Source organism: Papio anubis, chromosome 15, assembly GCF_008728515.1.
Source record: "Papio anubis isolate 15944 chromosome 15, Panubis1.0, whole genome shotgun sequence".
Lineage (NCBI taxonomy): Eukaryota > Metazoa > Chordata > Mammalia > Primates > Cercopithecidae > Papio > Papio anubis.
In genome coordinates this window covers 78,649,365-78,670,186 of record NC_044990.1, presented here as the reverse complement: position 1 = coordinate 78,670,186, position 20,822 = coordinate 78,649,365, and the positions used below count along the sequence as shown (strand labels likewise).

At 38.5% G+C, this 20,822-nt stretch overlaps 1 protein-coding gene across 5 annotated transcripts in view; it reads right to left on the bottom strand.

Moving 5' to 3' along the window:
* Nucleotides 1–20,822, bottom strand: part of PCCA (propionyl-CoA carboxylase subunit alpha) — a 432,199-nt gene that overhangs the window by 290,982 nt on the left and 120,395 nt on the right. For all 5 annotated transcript variants that reach the window (XM_031655643.1, XM_031655642.1, XM_031655639.1 and 2 more), the window contains exon 8: nt 7,539–7,575. In XM_031655643.1, coding sequence (XP_031511503.1) covers nt 7,539–7,575 — 37 coding nt within the window. The remainder of the gene's footprint in view (nt 1–7,538; nt 7,576–20,822) is intronic.

Here is a 20,822-nt window from a genome sequence, read left to right as displayed (position 1 = left end):
TCAATATAAATCAGTACATGTGGGGAAAAATATTTCTACATCAAACTAATTCTTGGGAACATTGTGAGATATGGGTAATACTTTATGAGCTATTGCTCCTGTTATTACATTTTCTTTTCCTTTAACAATTACTTTAACTCAATCATCTTTCCTTTCCTCTTTTAATAGTTATTTGAGAAAAATGCGCATTATATTGTTATCGGGTAGAATGGTCATTATATATCCATAAGGTCTAATTATTATATAGTGCTGTTCAAGTCCTCTATTCCCTCCCTTACTGATCTCTCTAGATGTTGTATCCATTACTTATAGTGTGCTATTAAAGTCTCCAACTATTATTGTAGAATTAGTCTGTTTCTTCCTTCAATTCTGTCAATGTTTATCTTAAGTATTTTAGGAATATGTTTTCTGGTACATACACATTCATAATTGTTAATCAATATAAAATGTCCTTCTTTGTCTCTTATAACAGTTTTGGACTTAAAAGTTTATTTTGTCTGACATTAGTATGCCACAGCAGCTCTCTTTTGGTTACTATTTGCATGGGATATCTTTTTCCATCCTTTCACTTTCAACCTATTTGTGCCTCTGCATCTAAAGTGAGTTTCTTATAGACAGCATATAGTTGGGTCACATTTTTTCAATCCATTCTTCCCTCTGCCACAGTAAGATATTACTGTACACACACACTAAGATGGCAATAGTTTTCATTATAAAAGAAAGAAAATAACAAGGGTTGGCAAGGATATTAAAAGACTGAAACCCTTATACATTCTTGGTAGAAATGTAAAATGGGACAGCCACCACGGAAAATAATTTGCTAGTATCTCCAAAAGTTACACATAGAATTACCACATAAACCAGCAATTTCACTTCTAAGAATATACCCAAATTAATTGAAAACAGGTATACAAACAAATACGTGGACGGAAATGTTCATAGCAGTACCATTTACAATAGCCAAAAGGTAAAAATAACCAAATGTCCATCGATAGATTAATAAGTAGATAAGGCCAGGTGCAGTGGCTCATGCCTATAATTCCAGCACTCTGGGAGGCCAATGTGGGTGGATCACTTGAGCCCAGGAATTCAAGATCAGCCCAGGCAACATGGTGAAAATCCATCTCTACAAAAAAATACAAAAATTAATCAGGCATGGTGGCACACACCTGTAGTCCTAGCTACTCAGGAGGGTAAGGCAGGAGGATTACTAAAGCCCAGGAGATCGAAGCTGCAGTGAGCTGGGATCACACCACTGCACTCCATCCTGGGCAAAAGAGCGAGACCCTGTCTCTAAAAAACAAACAAAATGTGGCATGTACATGTAACAGAAAATTATCCAACCATAAAAAGGGATAAATGGTAGAACATGGATGAACCTTAAAAACACTATTCTGTGTGAAAGAAACCAGACACAAAAGTTCATATGTTGTGATTCTATTTATATAAAATATCCCCAGAATAAGTAAATCCAAAAAGACACAAAGTAAATTAATGGTTGTCAAGGACTAGATAGAAAGAAAGTAAGAAGTAAATACTAATAAGTACAGAGTTTCTTTGGGGAGTAATGAAGATGCTCTGAAATTAGATATAGTGATTACAGTTACACAACCTTGTAAATACAACAAAAATCACCGAATTGTGCATTTTTAAAGGTTGAATTGTACAGTATTAAAAATTTATCTTTTTCAAAATCTAATCTTTAGTATAAAAATCTGAACAAATTACCTCCAGGGCCAGAGGGTAGGTGAGAACTGACTTGGAAGGATCATGAGGGAACTCTCCAGGGAAACAGTATGTTCAGCATCTTGGTGGGGTTCCAAGTTACATATATATGCATATGTCAAAATCAATAAATACAGACTTAAGATTTGTTCACATTATATTGTGTGCAAATTTGGCATCAAAATAACAAAACTGTATACAAATACTGAATTCAATTAATAACACATATGTCGAAGTATTTAATGTGACATATACTGGTTGTGCAATTTACTCTGAAATGCTACAAAAATAAAATGGATTAGTATATGAACAGATGAGTGGTAAAGCAAATCTAGAAAAAGGCTAATAGTGGGATCTTGGTGTTGGGTATACAGGTATAAATTGTAACAATTCTTTCCAAATGCCGTATGATTCAAATTTTTCAAAATAAAATATTTGGGGAAAAGTTAATGAATTAAAAAAAAATCTGCAAGTCATGAATACTATGTAGAAATTTAGAAAATAGTTACAAGACAGAGAATGACTAGGTGACAGTATTAGAGCATCTTCTCTTGAAGACATGATACTTAGGCTAAGATATGAAAGACTGCAAGGAGCTATTTATGTGAAGATATCAGTAAGCGTCTGCTAGGTCCTGCCATCCCCCTTCACCCTGCAAAAGAAAAAAAAAAAAAAAAAACTTACCCTAAGGCCCTGAAATTTGCTGTGTTCAAGTAAGCCAATGTGAGTGAAGTACGGTAGGCAAAGAAGGGAGTAGTATACAATAAGACTGGAGAGAAAAGCAGGTGTCAAATTATATGGGGATAGTAGTCAGAGTAAAGAATTGTGATTTTTATCTAAGTTCAAAGGAGTCATTACAGAATTTAAAGCAGAAATGGGCTGGGATGAGATGAAATGTGTCTTTGTTCTTTAAAGAGTTTAAATATCTCTCTGTCAGCTATGTGAAGTGTTTAAGAAATGAAGTAAAGAAACTATTGCCATAGTCCCTGCAAAAGACAAAAGTAGTTTGGAGGAGAGTGGTGGTAATGAAGACAGAGTATATAAGATGAACTGACAATATCTATTGATGTATTTACAATAGGATGATGAGGAAAAGAGGCATCCAGGAAAGACTCTGAGTTTTGGCCTGACTGAAAGGGGTGACATTTATTGAGATGTGGAAATTCTGGAGAAGTAGCTTTGTAGTATGGTAGACTTGAGGATTAAAAAAAAAAAAAATGTTTTTGTTTAAATTGGACATGATTTGTGACTGTAAGAAAGACAAGCAAAGGAAAAGAATCTGAATAATCTGGAAGTTATTAAAGGACAGGTTTTAGATTCACAATTTATTTTCCTTTCAAGAATCAATTTTGACTTGATTGTATTAAGGACCTTTAGTCCAGTAAAAGGATCAAACTTCAATGGAAATCAAGCTCACAGATTACTGTTGTCTATCATTGAGGTTAAAGACAAACTGAGGATCAATAGCTCTGTATCTTTCAACTTAGATAGGTCAAAGGAAAAAATCAGGAATAAGAATGAGGGAAACCAGGTAGTACAAAAAACAAATACATACAAGTAACATATTAAGTCTTAACTGTCTCTCACCTCATCAAGGATAGGAGACTGTCTGCTTCTTTAATTCCACATATAACACACTTAGGTACCTTACAGTATTTTACACTAAGTAGTTGCTCGAATTTTAGCTGCCATCCTGTAATCTCACTAGTTTAGACAAAGTATAATAAAAAATCTGTGGTCTTTGGAGCCAAATAAACCTAAATTTAAACCAGGGTCCACCACTCAATAGTTCTGTGACCTTGAGCAAATTATTTACCTGCCTAATTATTAGTTTCCTTAAATGTAAACAAAAATAATTAAACTCAAGAATTAGCATTAGAAACAAAATTTCCAAAATGCCTGGCCTAAGGAAGAAATGCTCCATAAACTGGAGTTACCACTACGTAAAAGACACTTAATTCATCAATGCTCAATACAGTGAGTTTCATACTTTGGCAGCACAGATTCATGGTTCCAGAAGAAAAGCAAAGACATGAGAGAGGAGGAAATCACGTAAAACAGGATGAATTTCATTTTCACCACAAAACACAGAAAGAATTAAAAGTGAGAACTCTATGAATAGGTATAACACATGGACAATCAACAACTTACAAACGGATAGGTTCAAAGGTTTGATTATAATTCAGTTGTTTAGAACTAGGAACACATTTTCACACGGAATGATAATCATAGTTAAAATGTGATATATCTCAATAAAATCAGTAGTAAAAAACTTACAAAATATCAAACAACATAGAAAGCCAATAGACTTTAATAAAACATAATTTAATTTATTTTAGAAAGTAGCACTTCAAGGAAAAGATTTTATGCAAGGCTTCTGAGGTGATTCAGAAGAAATTTTCAGGGAAATTCCAAAGCTTTGTAAGAGCTGATGACTCTAGTTCTTCATGGTTTATTTTACCTCAAATTTTATAGTTTCCCTTTCTTTCAGTATAAGCAAAACACCAGTACTCTTATACTTAATAGCCATGATTGCTATCATTTATTTCACAAGTGAGAGAGAGCAATTGGGGAAGAATTAGAAGAAAGATAGGAAAGAGGCCGGGCGCGGTGGCTCAAGCCTGTAATCCCTGCACTTTGGGAGGCCGAGACGGGCAGATCACGAGGTCAGGAGATCGAGACCATCCTGGCTAACATGGTGAAACCCCATCTCTACTAAGAAATACAAAAAAAAAAAAAAAAATAGCCGGGCGAGGTGGCGGGCGCCTGTAGTCCCAGTTACTTGGGAGGCTGAGGCAGGAGAATCGAGTAAACCCCGGAGGCGGAGCTTGCAGTGAGCTGAGAGACGGCCACTGCACTCCAGCCTGGGCAACAGAGCGAAACTCCATCTCAAAAAAAAAAGAAGAAGAAGAAGAAGAAGAAAGATAGGAAAGAGTAGGAAAGAGAAAGGAGTCAAAGGATGTGCCCAAGTGCAAAGAAAAGAGACTTAGATTAGGTAAGCTCAGTAGGAAAAAAATTAAAAAATGAAAAGGAGGTAAAGCACAGCATTAAAATATTGAGGGAGGAAAGCAAAGTGATGAGAACTGGTTAGAGAGAGGCCCATCATGATGAACTGGTTCTCTTAAAGGTCACAGGTTATAACAAAAGCGGAAGATGGCCACGTGCGTTGGCTCATGCCTGTAATCCTGGCACTTTGGGAGGCTGAGGTGGGCAGATCATCTAAGGTCAGGAGTTTGAGACCAGCCTGGCCAGTATGGTGAAACCCCATCTCTACTAAAAATACAAAAAAACTTAGCTGGCATTGTGGTGTGTGCCTGTAATCCCAGCTACTCAGGAGGCAAAGGCAGGAGAATCACCTGAACCCAGGAGGCGGGGGTGGCAGTGAGCAGAGATTGAGCCACTGCACTCCAGCCTGGGAAACAAGAATGAAAACTCTGTCTCAAAAAAAAAAAAAGTGGAAGAAAAGGCATGAAAGCAAGCAAAGCAATCCACGGCCTGCCATTTACACAAAGGGAATGCTTGCGAGTCCAAGATTCACCATTCAAAATGTGGCACTGCGGCCGGGCGCGGTGGCTCAAGCCTGTAATCCCAGCACTTTGGGAGGCCGAGACGGGCGGATCACGGGAGATCGAGACCATCCTGGCTAACACGGTGAAACCCCGTCTCTACTAAAAAATACAAAAAAACTAGCCGGGCGAGGTGGCGGGTGCCTGTAGTCCCAGCTACTCGGGAGGCTGAGGCAGGAGAATGGCGTGAACCCGGGAGGCGGAGCTTGCAGTGAGCTGAGATCCGGCCACTGCAGTCCAGCCTGGGCGATAGAGCGAGACTCCGTCTCAAAAAAAAAAAAAAAAAAAAAAAAAAAAGTGGCACTGCAGTGTAACTGCAGATTTTCATCTAATCCCTTTATGTCCCCAAATTTCTCTAAATATTGTCCTTTTTTACACAGATACTATTATAATAAAAACAGTATTATTATATCCATTGACGTTGATAATAACGTCTAACCTAGAACTAGAAAAAGGGCTTTTTAAATGTAAAGATGTCTGACAGGATGAAATTAAACTATTTTAGAAAACTATCCTCAAAAGTCAGTAGGTATATTACATGCCTCTTAGGCAATGAGGAACACCAGTGATTTCAAACCATGGACAGAAACTTTTGATTTTTCTCAATAAAGAAACCACAGAATCAGTTACATATAGTCCAATTTATTTAGCAGTCGAGCAAATGTTCCTATGAAGTACTGAAATGCTTTGTGAAACATTAATGATTCTGAAAAAAAATAACAAAGAGATGAGGTGGTCAGATAAAATAAGATTTTCTATGGTCTGGTCTTAAATCCAGGACCTATATCAATAAGATAGATTTTTGCAAAGCAAACAACAAAAGACACTTAATGATGAGCAAAGCCCAAACAATTTAGACAGAACCAACTATAAACAAGGATGCAACAAGCCAAACTGCTTTTCAGGTCACTAAAGACCTGCTAAGTTAGACTGTCCCATTTGCAAAGAACACGCTTATTAGTACAAGTGATCACTTCCAGACCAATAAGATATTTCTATATATCACAACTATATGAATTTTGCCAAATCAAATGCTCTCTACAGGCAGAAAATAGATCTAAATAATCTTAATGAGAAAACAGGCCTACAGAAATGTTTGTGTGGCACGATGAGATGCTTGGACTGAGGAGTGCAGGAATGCTGAGAAGATGCTGGGATCCCTGACTACAAGCATTGCCTAATTTCTCTCATTTCCGTACACATTTCTGTCAAATATATACAATTACTGATTTGATTATTAAACCTGCAAAGTTATTTAACAATATTGTTAATCCATGATAATAGCATGCCCTTAAACATTTTCTCAATTAGCAGATACCAAAAATAGTTCTCATGACCGCCAAGAAAATTTTTAAAATTAAAAAGTTGCGAGCCAGGCGCGGTGGGTCACACCTGTAATTCCAGCACTTTGGGAGGCTGAGGCAGGTGGATCGCCTGCGGTCAGGAGTTCGAGACCAGCCTGGCCAACATAGTGAAACCCCATCTCTACTAAAAATACAAAAAATTAGCTGGGCGTGATGGCGGGCACCTGTAATCCCAGCTACTAGGGAGGCTGAGGCAGGAGAATCACTTGAACCCGGGAGGTGGAGGTTGCAGTGCGCCAAGATCGCGCCATTGCACTCCAGCCTGGGCAACAAGAGCAAAACTCCATCTTAAAAAAAAAAAAAAAAAGAAAAGAAAAGAAATTAAAAAGCTGGGAAACACTGCTCCAAATACAAGTACATGTAAAACAGCCATTAAAAACTCCTCCAGTCTACCTTTTATTCCAATTCCGAACATTCAGTTCTAATTTCCCACATCTATTTTATCTTTCCTGTTTAGCAAGATTAAGTTGATACCTAACATCTTAGAAAAAGGCAAAAACTTAAAGAACTATATCAAATATGTATCTTCATTTTAATCCAAATGTTCTTAATTTTAACAAACCACATTCAACTATGTACATATAAATTGACATTAAACTTATATCCAATCTTTAGAATTCTTAAGACAATTCCTTCTTTGAATTAGCCTGTGATTTCATCTTACAAAAGAGCTATGTATAGCTAAGGTCAAATTACTCTTTAAAGTCTCCTTTAATAAAAGAATTTGGTAATTCAACTGATAAATTCTTCCAGAGCAACAAGTAATCAAAATCTAAAACTATTAAAGTATTATTTGCTCTATGGGAATTACTTATTACCTGTTGACTCAACCATATCTGCTGAAAGACACAGAAACCTTACCAAAGTTAATTTAAGGACTTACCAATTTCCCTTGCAATTCTGACAGCTTCTTCTGCATCCTGTAAAAGCAGGAAATGAGACTCAACATTAATCCCATGAGGCATTGCACAATGTCTTTAGGGCAGTCATATATTGCACTACTGTCTCCTCCGATTCATTTAATGTTCAATTTTACAACCTTCTAACCCTTTTCATTCAGAGAAATGTAAAATTAATACCATAAGTGGAATGTAAATTCTACCTCATCATTATTATATTAAGAAACTCAAAGCAGTTGAAATGAGCTGGCAGGAAGCACTACCAGAATTGCCAATGATTTGGTGCAGTTGCCGGAATTTAATGGCAGAATTTAGATGTTTACAATCAATACTGAATCATAAATCAGGTCATTAAAGCTTGTCCGCAGCCAGCTTGTTTCTGTCCAATATTATGCGTCATGTTTTCCTAGATTCTGTCAGCAGGGGGAGTTGATTCTCTATTGTTTGGGAGTAGTTGATCGATTTTCCAGAAATATAAAAGTTAATTTCCAGTACCTACAGGAATTATAAATTGTTCCAAAAAATCCCTTTGGCAATCTGCATTACCTTTTCTGTTCTATTGTTTCTTTCGTCTTTTTACCAGGTACATATTTTACCTCTACAATTGTATCTTGTTACATAAATTAAAACTTTAATTTCAATGAACCAACTATTGGAGAAAAAAACTCCAAAAAGCAAAAGAAAGAAAATGCTTCCCTAAACAGTAAAGGGTAAGAGTTTATCCATTTAAGGATTAGTTATTGCTAAATATTAACCAATGCCACTTCTACCTCTAACAAGCTGAAAAGACAAAAACTTCCCTTGAATCTAAGTAATCTCACTGATCATTAACCCTCATCTAACACATCCAACACAGGACACTGCTGAATCATTTCCCCAAATAACAATAAAGATAATGTTGAAATCTAAGCCTCCTTCGCGTGTGTGTGTGTGTGTGTGTGTGTGTGTGTAATTCAGTGACACAAACTAAACTATCACAACAACTGACAATATTGTTTTGAAACCACAGCTGGTAAGTGTGACTGAATTTTTAGAAAATGACTAAAACGCTAAAGTGAAGCCCAGTGTTTTTTAAGCTTTTAAACTAATACATTTAAAATGTAGAGCAACCATGTCAGAATCCTCCAAGAAAGGGGGGAAAAAGGGGATGTTTATAACTGGTTCACTTATGTCTAATAAAAAAAAATCTTCCTCAAAGGTCTTCAGTACCTAATAACATCTCCTGAATAAGGAGGTTGGCAGGGGAAGTTGTCAGAAAAATTTAATTTCCTTTCATTAGCCAGTCTGCTCCACAAATAGGTGCTTGTTAAGTTCAAAGCGGTCCTGAAAGCGACATCAGTTTTAAGTTGTTTTTTGTTTTTTTTTTTTTTACTCCAAGCAGTCACATCTGCTAATGAGATTTTCCAAATAACAATTGTTTTCAAGTCAGAGATAAATCTATACCTCCCACCCTATGCCTTCCAAAATCAAGGTTTACTGCTTTATTACACCTTGCTGTTTTCGCTGACCCTACATTCTCCAAATTTTAGCTTAAAGGGATGAAAATCCATGAAAAGGGTCATTTAAGAATGTTAGTGGTTTCCACACATTGAGTTGGAAGGTTCTTTGTTCCAGCCAGTGACAGTTATTGGAGAATACTTCCCCTTAATGGCCTCTCTGTCAGGAAGTGTTAAACCTGCCAAATGTGAACAATTAGTGCCTCTTGAACAAAATACAGGAAGAGTGATGGCTGATGAAGACTCGATTATAATAAACCTGGAAGAAAACTTTTAACATTTCTTTCCAACGTGATGAGAGAAAATAAACTGCTATCTAAAAAGTTCATCACTTGAGAGAACAGGCAAATTTTAAAAGGTAATTCAAAAATTCATCAGTCATATGTTGTCACTTATTTGTATATACATGTTATAGCTGTGTGTGGATATATAAAGCCATATCTGTATCTGACACGGCAAACTAAAAATTCCACTGCCACAAATCCAATACTTCCGTAGAATGCCACAAAGCAATCTTACCTTGCAACTTAACAGCATGCTTAAGTTTTCTTACTATGAAAATCAAATTCTACTAAATGAACTTTCAAATAAAATCAAGCTGCCTTAAAAATTAACTTTTCACTTGTCACTCATTCATCCAAAAATTCTTTACTGAGGGTCTATTATGCACTGGACATTAAAAGCTCTATTACTGGTTCAGTAATAAACTACTAAATATTATACATTCAGCTCCAATATGGTCTTTCAGAACAAAGTCTCATTATCAGGCTCTACAAAATTACTTTTGAAGAGATAAAAAAAAAAAAAAAAAGCCCTGTATAGCTCCAAATTCAATGACACTAAGTGACATCACTGTAAAAGTTGCCTATAACATCGTAAGTTTAAAAAAATTTTAATCAAACTCTGAATCAACTAAAAAAGGACCAACAATCATCACCAAAAACTGGGCCAAAGATGAAACTAAAAGCTCTTCACATAAAAACACTTCTCAAAGGAAAATATCTATCCTCAGCCTTGGTCATAATCACAGAAACACAAATTAAAACAATGAGATCTCACTTTTCATCCAGCAAATTAAAGTCTGATAATGGCCAGGATGACAAAGTTAAATACTTCTTATATTACCGGTATCGTAGAAAATGGTATAATCTTTTTTAAAAGAAATTGCCAATATCTATCAAAAGTTTGAGGACATGTTATCTTTTGTTCTGAAATTTTACTCCTGGGAAGTCATCCTACAGACATACCCACATGCATGGACACAGACATTCAAAGAAATTCATTATTTTGAATTTGTTGGTGGTGTTTTAATAAGAAAAAAATTCTGAAAAACAATTTAATAAGCCTTCAATAAGGGACTAGTACATCCGTAAGATGAAATATTAGCCTTTAGAAAGAATGCAGTTGATCTATATGTTCTTATTCAACCACTTATACATTAATTCAATAACTATCTGCCCAGCAACACTACACGAAATACATTTTCTGCCCTCACGGAGCTTATTACAAACTAATGAGAGAAACAGAAAATAAACAAATCAATTGATAACCAAAATACATGTTACACAGAAACAAAGAGTATTGAGGCAAGAATACTAGGGAGAACTTGTTTCAGACAGGCTTCTCAGACAGGCCCTTCTGGAGTGAAATTTTAAACCTAAGGATAAAGACATCTAGCCAGGCCAAGCACAGTGGCTCACACCTGTAATCCCAGCACTTTGGGAGGCCAAGATGGGAGGATCACTTGAGGGTAGGAGTTTGAGACTAGCCTGGGTAACATGGCAAGATCCCTATCTCTACAAAAAATACAAAAATTACTGGGTGTGGTAGTGGGACCTGTAGTCCCAGCTACTTGGGAGGCTGAGGCAGGAGGATTACATGAGCCCAGGAGGTCAGGGCTGTAGTGAGCCATGATGGCACCACTGTACTCCTGCCTGGGAAATAAAGTGAGACCCTGTCTCTAAAACCACACACACACACACACACACACACACACACACACAAACACCTAGCTACCATGAAAAGATCAGGTAGAAAAGTTACTAGACAGAGGGAACTGCATATACAAAAATCCTAGATGAGGAAGCAATTTAATAGGGAAAGAATATCAGTCAGCTAAAGTTGAAACGCAGTAAGGAAGCAGCAGCAAAGCACAACATAAGGAGCATGGACAGCATGGCCCTGTTCTGGACAGGCCTTACAGGATTTGGTACGTGGTCCGAGATGCCTTGGTTCTATACAACGCAATGATGAATGATAATTAAGTTTTAAGAGAGTAACGCTTACACTGTAAAAATAAGCAAAATAAAAAGTATATACTGGGGGCGGGGGTAGCAAGTTGGAGTACATAGAGTATGACCTTACCTACATTAAGACAGAAATACACATTTGAATGCAGAGGAAAGTTTATGCTTTGGACAGCTACCAAAACCAAGTTACTGATCAAAAGTAGGATAGACAGCCAGGCATGGTAACTCAGGCCTATAATCCCAGCTACTCAGGAGGCTCAGGCAGGAAGATCGCTTGAGCCCAGGAGTTCTGTATCAACCTGAGCAACACTGCAAGACCTTGTCTATATTTAAAAAAAAAAAAAAAATTAAATTTAAAAAGTAGGATTAAAAGTAGTAGGAAAAGGGAAATTAAAATTGTATGCTCTTACGTACATGTTGAATTTTTTCACCATAAGAATCATAATTACATACTTCATATTTTCATAGTTTAAAAATTAAGCCAGCCATGTCTGAAGTTGTTTTTCAAATTGTTAATGATTTTGAGAACATATTTAATGTTATCAAAACAAACTAGGAGTCCCCAAAATCCATTTAAGCTTTTCATGACATCCCATAGCCTCAAAACCAAGGTTGAACTCCCTAGGCTGGTTTCAATACTTGATCCTGTCTGCCTAAGCATGAGTCTCAGCCCCACCCCTGTTCATCTTGCACCTTACCCTGCCATCCAAGGCCCAGGCAGGCTCCTCAGCCTTGCACGGCCTTCTCAGTTCAGCCAGGCTCAGCCAGGAACTCTCTCCCCTTTTACCTTCTTTCACTAAACCAGCTCTTATTACAATAGGCCCAATTCTGGGCCCTGAAGACACAGGACAGAACAAGAAAGGCATCATCTTAGCCAACAGGTAATTTACAGGCTGGTAGAAAAGACAAACCTTAAATACAGCCACACAGCAGCTAAGGAATGATTACGTGGTGCATGTTATGTATAAGTTGTAAAGAGGGCATGTGACAACAGGGGATCTCTAATCCAAAAATAGATTCCTGAAAATTTTCTCGAGCGTGGTGACTGAAAGAAGACCTAAGAAATACAAGCGTAGTGAAAAACAGAGTGTCTGGGACCTGAAGAGAGAGGCTGGGGGTAAGCAGGGCCTCACAGTCACATGAAAGAGACTGAACTGCAGCCTCAGAGCAAGGAAATGAAGGACTCACTCTGGTTGCAGGCTGCAGAATTCTGGCATAGCATCTGCTTACTTATCTTGTGCACTGTCCACCCTCTGCAACTCCCTAGCCCGTTAAAATGTAAGCTCCATAAACACAGAAACCCCTGTCCAGCTGTTTCAAGTTAGGTATTTAAAATCCCGAGCACAGAGCCTGGCACAGTCGTTATTCAATCAATAGTGTTGGAAGAGTAACTGAATGAATGAACAAACAAATGAACACTTTGAGAGGCAAGAGGGATCTAAGAGTCAGGCTGGGAGGCAGCAGTCTGGGTGAGAGGAAAATAACCATTTCCTCCCAGAGTTCAGGGTGGCATGCTTCCAATTTCAGCTAATGCCATGTTCTTTCTTTCTTTTTTTTTTTTTTTTTTGAGATAAGAGTCTCTGTCACCCAGGCTGGAGTGCAGCGGCACGATCTCCGCTCACTGCAACCTTTGCCTCCTGAGTTCAAGTAATTCTCTTGCCTTAGCCTCCTAAGTAGCTGGGACTACAGACGCAGACCACCACACCCGGCTAATTTTTGTATTTTAAGTAGAGACAGGATTTCACCGTTTTGGACAGACTGATCTCGAACTCCTGACCTCAGGTGATCCGCCCACCTCGGCCTCCCAAAGTGCTGGGATTACAGCCATGAGCCACCTCGCCCAGCCTGCCACTTTCTTTAGGGTTCCTTTCCAGTCCTCCCACACCTGGCTAAGTATCATCACTGTGTGATCACATACACCACAACCTGCAATTATGACAGCCCTTGTCACACTTAACCTTCATGAGGGCAACAACTAGCTGTCTTACTCTCTACTAAATCCCCAGAGTTCAGCAAATTCACGCAATCAACACATTCCTTCTTCCATGAATAAACAACTATCTGCATCAGCTTCTATAAAAGTAAGTCTGTTAGGATAAGACACAATCTCATAAATGCCAACAGAACTATCTATCTCCAGAGCAGCATTTTTATAAGTGAGTTAACTGACATCCAAAGGCAGGAGTTCAGGGCAGGGACTCAAGAACCAGACAGACTTCGGTTAGAAATGCTTGTTCCCTGGTGCTGTAAAGAAAAAGCATTTGAACATAAATTTAATTTCCTCAGCAAGGTCATTTGTACTTTCTGCAGAAAGGGTACACTTGCCAGCAGTTCTGCCATGAGAGTACACTGAACAATGGAGACAGGATCATTTATAACCTGAGGCGTCCACCCCACTGCTGTGTCTGGTTTCCATTGGCTGGAACGGGACCTCACATTATGTATTTGTCCTGATTGGCTAGCAACGTAGAACTTTTTAAAAGAGGCAAAGGCAGAGGAGAACAAAGGAAGAAGTATCTTGTGGAATGCTAAGAAAGGTAAAAACACCTTCAAATAAGGAAGAGGAACAGGCTATGACTTAATGCTTGCTTGGACCAGTATAAGCATGCTAAGGCAAATATTTAGGCTAAATTGTGGGAGCTAAGAACATAAAGTACATTGTTTGCTTTATTACAGCTAGCAGATATTTAAGAATGTTAGCACAGGCCTTTGAATAAATTTTGCTTCTAAGAGAAGTTACTATTTATTCCCAATCTGATGTGAAGGAAAGTCTTTGAAGAGGAACCTCTACTTTACTTTTTACATTTCGGTTTTGCTTCAGTTTAAAACAAGGTGCACTCAATGAAATACTGTTGGCATTGGGCAAAACCAAGCCCAATATTCTTGGAATTCTCAGTGCAGCACTTCTTCCACCACATCATGTAACTTCCAGAGTTTGAATTTTAGGTTTCAGAAAACCTGCTCTTCTAAAAAATATAGTTCTACTCCATAATTTTTAAGTAAAGTGTTGCATTAGGGAAAAAAATCAAATTCTACATGGCAGTAAGTTTTCAAATTGAAAAGCCACAAGTTTAAGTTATAATACAAAACAATAGAAAGCAGCTCATTTCAATGTACAGATATCAAACTTTATTTCATAAAAATGTAAAAGGTTAAACTTTATTTTACTAAACATACTTTTTGCTTTTTTTTTTTTTTTTTTTGAGACAGAGAGAGAGTCTTGCTGTGTCGCCCAGGCTGGAGTGCAATGGAGCGATCTCCGCCCATTGCAACCTCCACCTCCTGGGTTCAAACGATTCTTCTGCCTCAGCCTCCCAAGTAGCTGGGACTACAGGTGCCCACCACCACGCATGACTAATTTTTTTTTGTATTTTTAGTAGAGACAGGGTTTCACTATGTTGGCAGGCTGGTTTTGAACTCCTGACCTCAAGTGATCCTCCCACCTCAGCCCCACAAAGTGCTAGGATTACAGGCGTGAGCCACCGCGCCCAGCCTTTGTTCTTTATTTATAAGATCAGGCCACTGCACTCCAGCCTGGGAGACACAGCGAGACTCCGTCTCAAAAAAAAAAAAAAAAAAAAAATTATATTTTAAACAAAACAACATTATCTCTTCACAAATGCACATTGGTAATATTTGAAGAAAAAGTGTAGTTGATTATGCTTAACACTCTTTAGAATATTCTTAAGACAGCTCTCACATCTATAAATTACATGACACACAATACATGAAAATATGAAAGAGCTTAGAACAATACATTCTGTTAATGAAATGTTCAATAATATCCTATAATTTATTAAAAGAAAATTTCTGACACATTACATAATAATCGTCCCCAAAGTGGAAGAAAAGTCAAATATGCCAGGTGTGGTGGCTCACGCCTGTAATCCCAATACTTTGGGAGGCCAAGGCGGGCGGATCACGAGGTCAGGAGTTGGAGACCAGCCTGGCCAACACGGTGAAACCCCATCTTTACTAAAAATACAAAAATTAGCAGGCGTGGTGGCACGCGTCTGTAATCCCAGCTACTCTGGGGGCTGAGGCAGGGGAAGTCAAATATAAAACTTTCAGCAGAAGTGATAAAACAAATTTGATGCTATTCATTTTCCCTTAAAAATTTTCATTTGAGTGTTTAGAATAGTTTTATTTTCATATCACAAGTAATACAATTGAGAAAACAAAGAAAAGCACACACAAAAATTAAAAATATGTCAGCAAAAATGCTCAGATGATCGTATTCCTGATGGTTTCCAATCAGGAGGTAGGAAAAAAAGAAGAGTCCAATGATATCACTTTATTCTATTCTTCTAAGTGATAAACATCCCCGTCGTCCATTCTTTCTGTAATCCCAGCTTGTCCTGAGGGAAGGCACACTCAGGTTCTGAAGCTACTTAACCCTTTTGAGCACCGATGGGGAAAGAGTTACAGGAAAGTACTAGGAATATAATGCCAAAAGAACAGCTTAAGAAATGGAGAAAAGGGAAAGAAACCAAGTGAACCAGTACCCACTTCTTTTATTCCTCTTATTCCTCTATTACAAAACAACTCACATTAAGTGGGCTCTATTATTCAACCCAAGAATAATAACAGTAAAAAGTCCTGTTTTACTGTGACTATAATAGTAGTGTGGACGATGCTACAAAAACCAACTAAATAGTAGGAAAAACCAACCAGAAAAAATGTGAAAAGAGCTAACAAAAATCTGTTGCCTTTTCTGCAAGCATTTACTTGTTAATACCTAGAATATGGCCTGCGGGACAACCAAGCCTAGTAGTTAAAAGCTCAGGCGTTGGCCTGGCACGACGGCTCATGCCTGTAATCCCAGCACTTTGGGAGGCAGAGGTGGGCGGATCACCTGAGGTCAGGAATTCAAGACCGGCCTGGCCAATATGGTGAAACCCTGTCTCTACTAAGAAAACAAAAAAATTAGCCAGGCATGATGGCGCATGCCTGTAACCCCAGCTACTCAGGAGGCACAGGCTGCAGTGAGGCAAGACAGCGACAGTATACTCCAGTATGGGCGACTGAGCAAGACTTCGTCTCAAAAAAAAAAAGAGCACAGGCGCTATGCCAGAAGGCTTGGGCTCCAATACTGCTTCTGTGACTATGAGTGAGTTACTAGAGTGCCTCTCTGGTATTTGGTTTCCTCATCTGTAAAATGGACATAGTAACAGTATCTATCTCATAGATAGATACTATGACATAGACATACTATACATAGACATAATAACAATATCTATCTCATAGATAGTTATTAAGAAGATGAAATTAGTCAAGGCTGAAACACATCAAAACAATACCTGGCCCACAGCAGGTACTCAATTAAGGTTAGTAATTGTGAGAAAATGGGCAGCCTGCCACCCCAAACTACCATGTTGGTACCTTCCCTGACTGGCCTTAGTTGTTATATCCTGTGTCATTACTCATCTTCTGAACCTAGATAACAAAGAACTAATCCTGGCACTCCAATACTGGAAAAAACATGTACTTCCTCTCTTATAACGCACTGGATCAGACGATCTACCAACTCAGTATTGCTGGTGAACAGGGAAAAACACAGGGAAGCGCAGAAAACACCACAACAAAGACAGGCAAACTCCAATCATTCTTCCCAGATGCTAAACACCCATACATTTTTATAGTGGTATTAGTGTCAACACCGACCGCCATTCACGATTCAGACATCTTTCTCACTTGCTACGGCCTACTTACCGACCCTTAATTTTCTACTCTGTGGATGAGAATCCTGCTACCCACTCATATGAAAACCCCTTAGGAGTTTACTTTCCTCAGCTGGTTCTAGAAGGGAACCAGTGACTGTTTATTTAAAAAAAAAAAAAAAAAATCATTTGTTTCAAGACACTATAGGTAAGAGCTATAGCTGTACCCTAAAAGCTGTCCTCAAACTATTCTGCATTCATATATAAAGTAAAGCAGAAACTTTTTAACAATCCTGGGCTCAGGAATGGCTTTCTGGCTTCCACATAATCCAGTTAACTCAAAGCGAGGCAGAAAATTCTTTCTGTTTTAATATACTTTCAAATCTTTCAGCCAGGCACAGTGGCTCATGCCTGCAATTCCAGCACTTTGGGAGGCCGTCGGGGGCGGATCACTTGAGGCCAGGAGTTCCAGACCAGCCTGGGCAACATGGCAAAACCCTGTCTCTACTAAAAACACAAAAATTAGACAGATGTTGTGTCCCACACCTGTAAACCCAGCTACTTGAGAGGCTGAGGCACAAGAATCACCTGAAACCAGAAGGTGGTGGTTTTCAGTGAGCCAAGATCGCACCACTGCACTCCAGCCTGGGTGACTGACACTCTCCATCTCAAAGAAAAAAAAGCTTTCTAAAATTTAGTACACTTTTCTATCATTGTAAAAACAGCATAGTAAAAACAATTGAGTCTTTTTTTCCAAAATATAAAGCCTTTGAGACTTCATGAGGAAAATAAATTATTCTTGGTTTAGCAGGGACAAATACACTAATGTTTAATGTTACACTTTCTAACTGCTAAGACACAGCTTGTCTCCAATTTTTGGTTTTTGTTTTGAGGGTCTTTTTTAAATGAGTTCCTTCACACTAGCTTTTTTAGTTATTTGCCTCCTTCTGCTAAAGCAAGAGTACAGTTTTTAAAATCTGGCTAATTAGGTGATTAAAAAATTACTATTTTAAATCTACACTGCCTAATTTACAAAAGTCATTCAAATACATGACCATACTCTGTTCTGTGGTGTAAATGGGTATTACTATTTCCTCTCTTTTTTTTTTTTTTTTTTTTCAGATGGAGTCTCGCTCTGTCACCCAGGCTGGAGAGAAGTGGCACGATCTCAGCTCACTGCAAGCTCCGCCTCCTAGGTTCAAGCCATTCTCCCTCCTGCCTCAGCCTTCCGAGTAGCTGGGACTACAAGCGCCCGCCACCACGCCCGGCTAAGTTTTTTTGTATTTTTAGTAGAGATGGGGTTTCACTGTGTTAGCCAGGATGGTCTCGATCTCCTGACCCCGTAATCCGCCCACCTCGGCCTCCCAAAGTGCTGGGATTACAGGCGTGAGCCACCGCGCCCGGTCTATTTCCTCTTAACGAACAATTAGAACTACAAGACATTAAATGAATTTCTTCCGAAACTGGTGTGCTGATAGGTATTACAACCAAACGCAGTAAAATAATCATCAATGATCCCTCCCTCCGCTTCATACCTGACGTTGAACAGATCACATAATCCCATGGATTCCATTTACACCGTCTTCCTCAACACCATCTACTTTGTTGCATACAATACTTTATTTTAGGGGTCTGCCGTTTCTATCCTGGATTAGAAGAGGATCCTAATTTGTCTACCAACTTCAAGTTTTGCTCTGCTCCAATCTATTTTCCACACAACAAACCAAAATGAGTTTTCTAATGCCACATTTCTGTCATGTTAACTCTTCTGCATGAAATTATTCAGAGGTTCCCAAAACCACAAGAAATAAGTTGCATCACATTAAAGCCCACACATATCTGGATCCTAACTTTCTCTCTAGCTCCCTTTCTAACGGCTGCCCCTCATACCACAAATCTGCAGTTTTCCAGAGTTCTCACTGTCTCTCACCTCCAGGCTTTTGCAATAAGATGTTTTCACTGACATTAGAGCTGTGTCCATCATCAATCTCACTCTTCAGCTAACTCACTACTACTCAGATTTCAGGTTTTACTTAGCTATCATTTCCATTGGAAAATCTGCAATGATACCCCAAAACTAGGTTACATGCCCATCCTACATGGGCCCCTGCACCTCGAGCTTAGCATTATCAAAACGTAGTCAATTGCCTGAATACTTGCAGTCCTCCCGAAGAAGGCTTTAAGCTCTTTGAAATCAGGATCTGTGGCATGTTATTCATTGCCTTAAAAAAAAAAAAAAAGAGCTGGGATCCCAATTCCTGTCTCCAGTATCTTTATGTGCATGCCTTTCACTCTGCTCTCAAGTTCCTGAGATCAAGGTAATGAAATGTTGCATAAAACGAAATTTGTTAAAGGGAAATACTTGAAACCAAATGATTACTTCAGAATTACATTTTAAAACATTAATTTCTCTCTAAGGAAAAGGATGATTCAAGGACAGATTAATAAGCCATAAAGAAAACAGCTGCAGAAGACCACTGAAGTACTGCACACAGTGCTTTAAAGGAGTATGGGTAAACTGTCTCCATGTAACATCCTAAATGTTCAAATAAGAAAGGAACAGAGGTTTGAAGGAGAAATGTAACAAACTAAAATTGCATCATAACTGGTGGAAACTACTTGGGCAAAAAAAGTAGACTATAGTCACCAAGGAAAATAATTTAGTCTTAAAAATACTGTAGACTAATTTTAAAAACACTAAACATTTTTTAAAAGATAGAATTACCTATAATTGGCATATGCACTCTGCCAACGAAAAACTGTTGCTAACACAGTTGCTAAAAACACAAGATATTCCAAAATTCGGTACTATTAATTTCCATCAGCAAACTTCTATCTGCATAGATATCCTCAAAAGTAATCTTATACTCAATGACTCTAAAGTAGTAAATGTGAACAGTGTAGCTCCAAGTGAATGTGGAGTCACTATACCAGAAACCTAAACTAATAGCCAAATTTAAAAGAAAAATATGTACAGCCTCTTGTATCAGAAATAAAAACAAACTAAAAATAAAATTAGCATTAAAAATTATTTCCGGTCGGGCATGGCGGCTCACACCTCTAATCCCAGCACTTTGGGAGGCTGAGGAGGGCGGATCACCCAAGCCCAGGAGTTCAAGACCAGCCTGGCCAACATGGCAAAACCTCATCTCTACTAAAAATACAAAAATTACTAAAAAATTACTAATTACTAAAAATACAAAAATTAGCCGGGTATGGTAGCACATGTCCGTAATCCCAGCTACTCCGGAGATGGAGGCACAAGAATCACTTGAACCCAGGGGGGCGGGGATGGAGTGAGCCGAGACTGTGCCACTGTACTCCAGCCTGGGCAACAGAGTGACAATCTGTCTCAAAAAAATTATTTCCACCAGGCGCAGTGGCTCACACCTGGACACCTACAATCCTAGCACTCTGGGGGCCGAGGCAGGTGGATCACTTGAGGTCAGGAGGTTGAAACCAGCCTGGCCAACATGGTGAAACCCATCTCTGAAATGAAATGAAATGAAAAATCAGCTGGACATGGTGGTGCATGCCTGTAATCCCAGTTACTCGGGAGGCTGAGGCAGGAGAATTGCTTGAAGCTGGCACGCAGAAGTTGCAGTGAGCTGAGATCGCACCAATGCACTCCAGGGAGAGACTCCGTCTCAAAAAAAAAAATATTTCCCAGGGTAACAAAAGAACATTCCTTTAAAATTATTTTTAAATGCTTCTCTGAAAACTATAACCTGCAGGTTCAGGTGTGGCGTCACAAATTCAGAAACAATCATTAGTGCAGACAATGAGAATCAATCATTATTTGAGAGTGTAATAGGATGTTACAAATCATCTAATGCATACAAGGAAAAAAACTGAGAAGATGA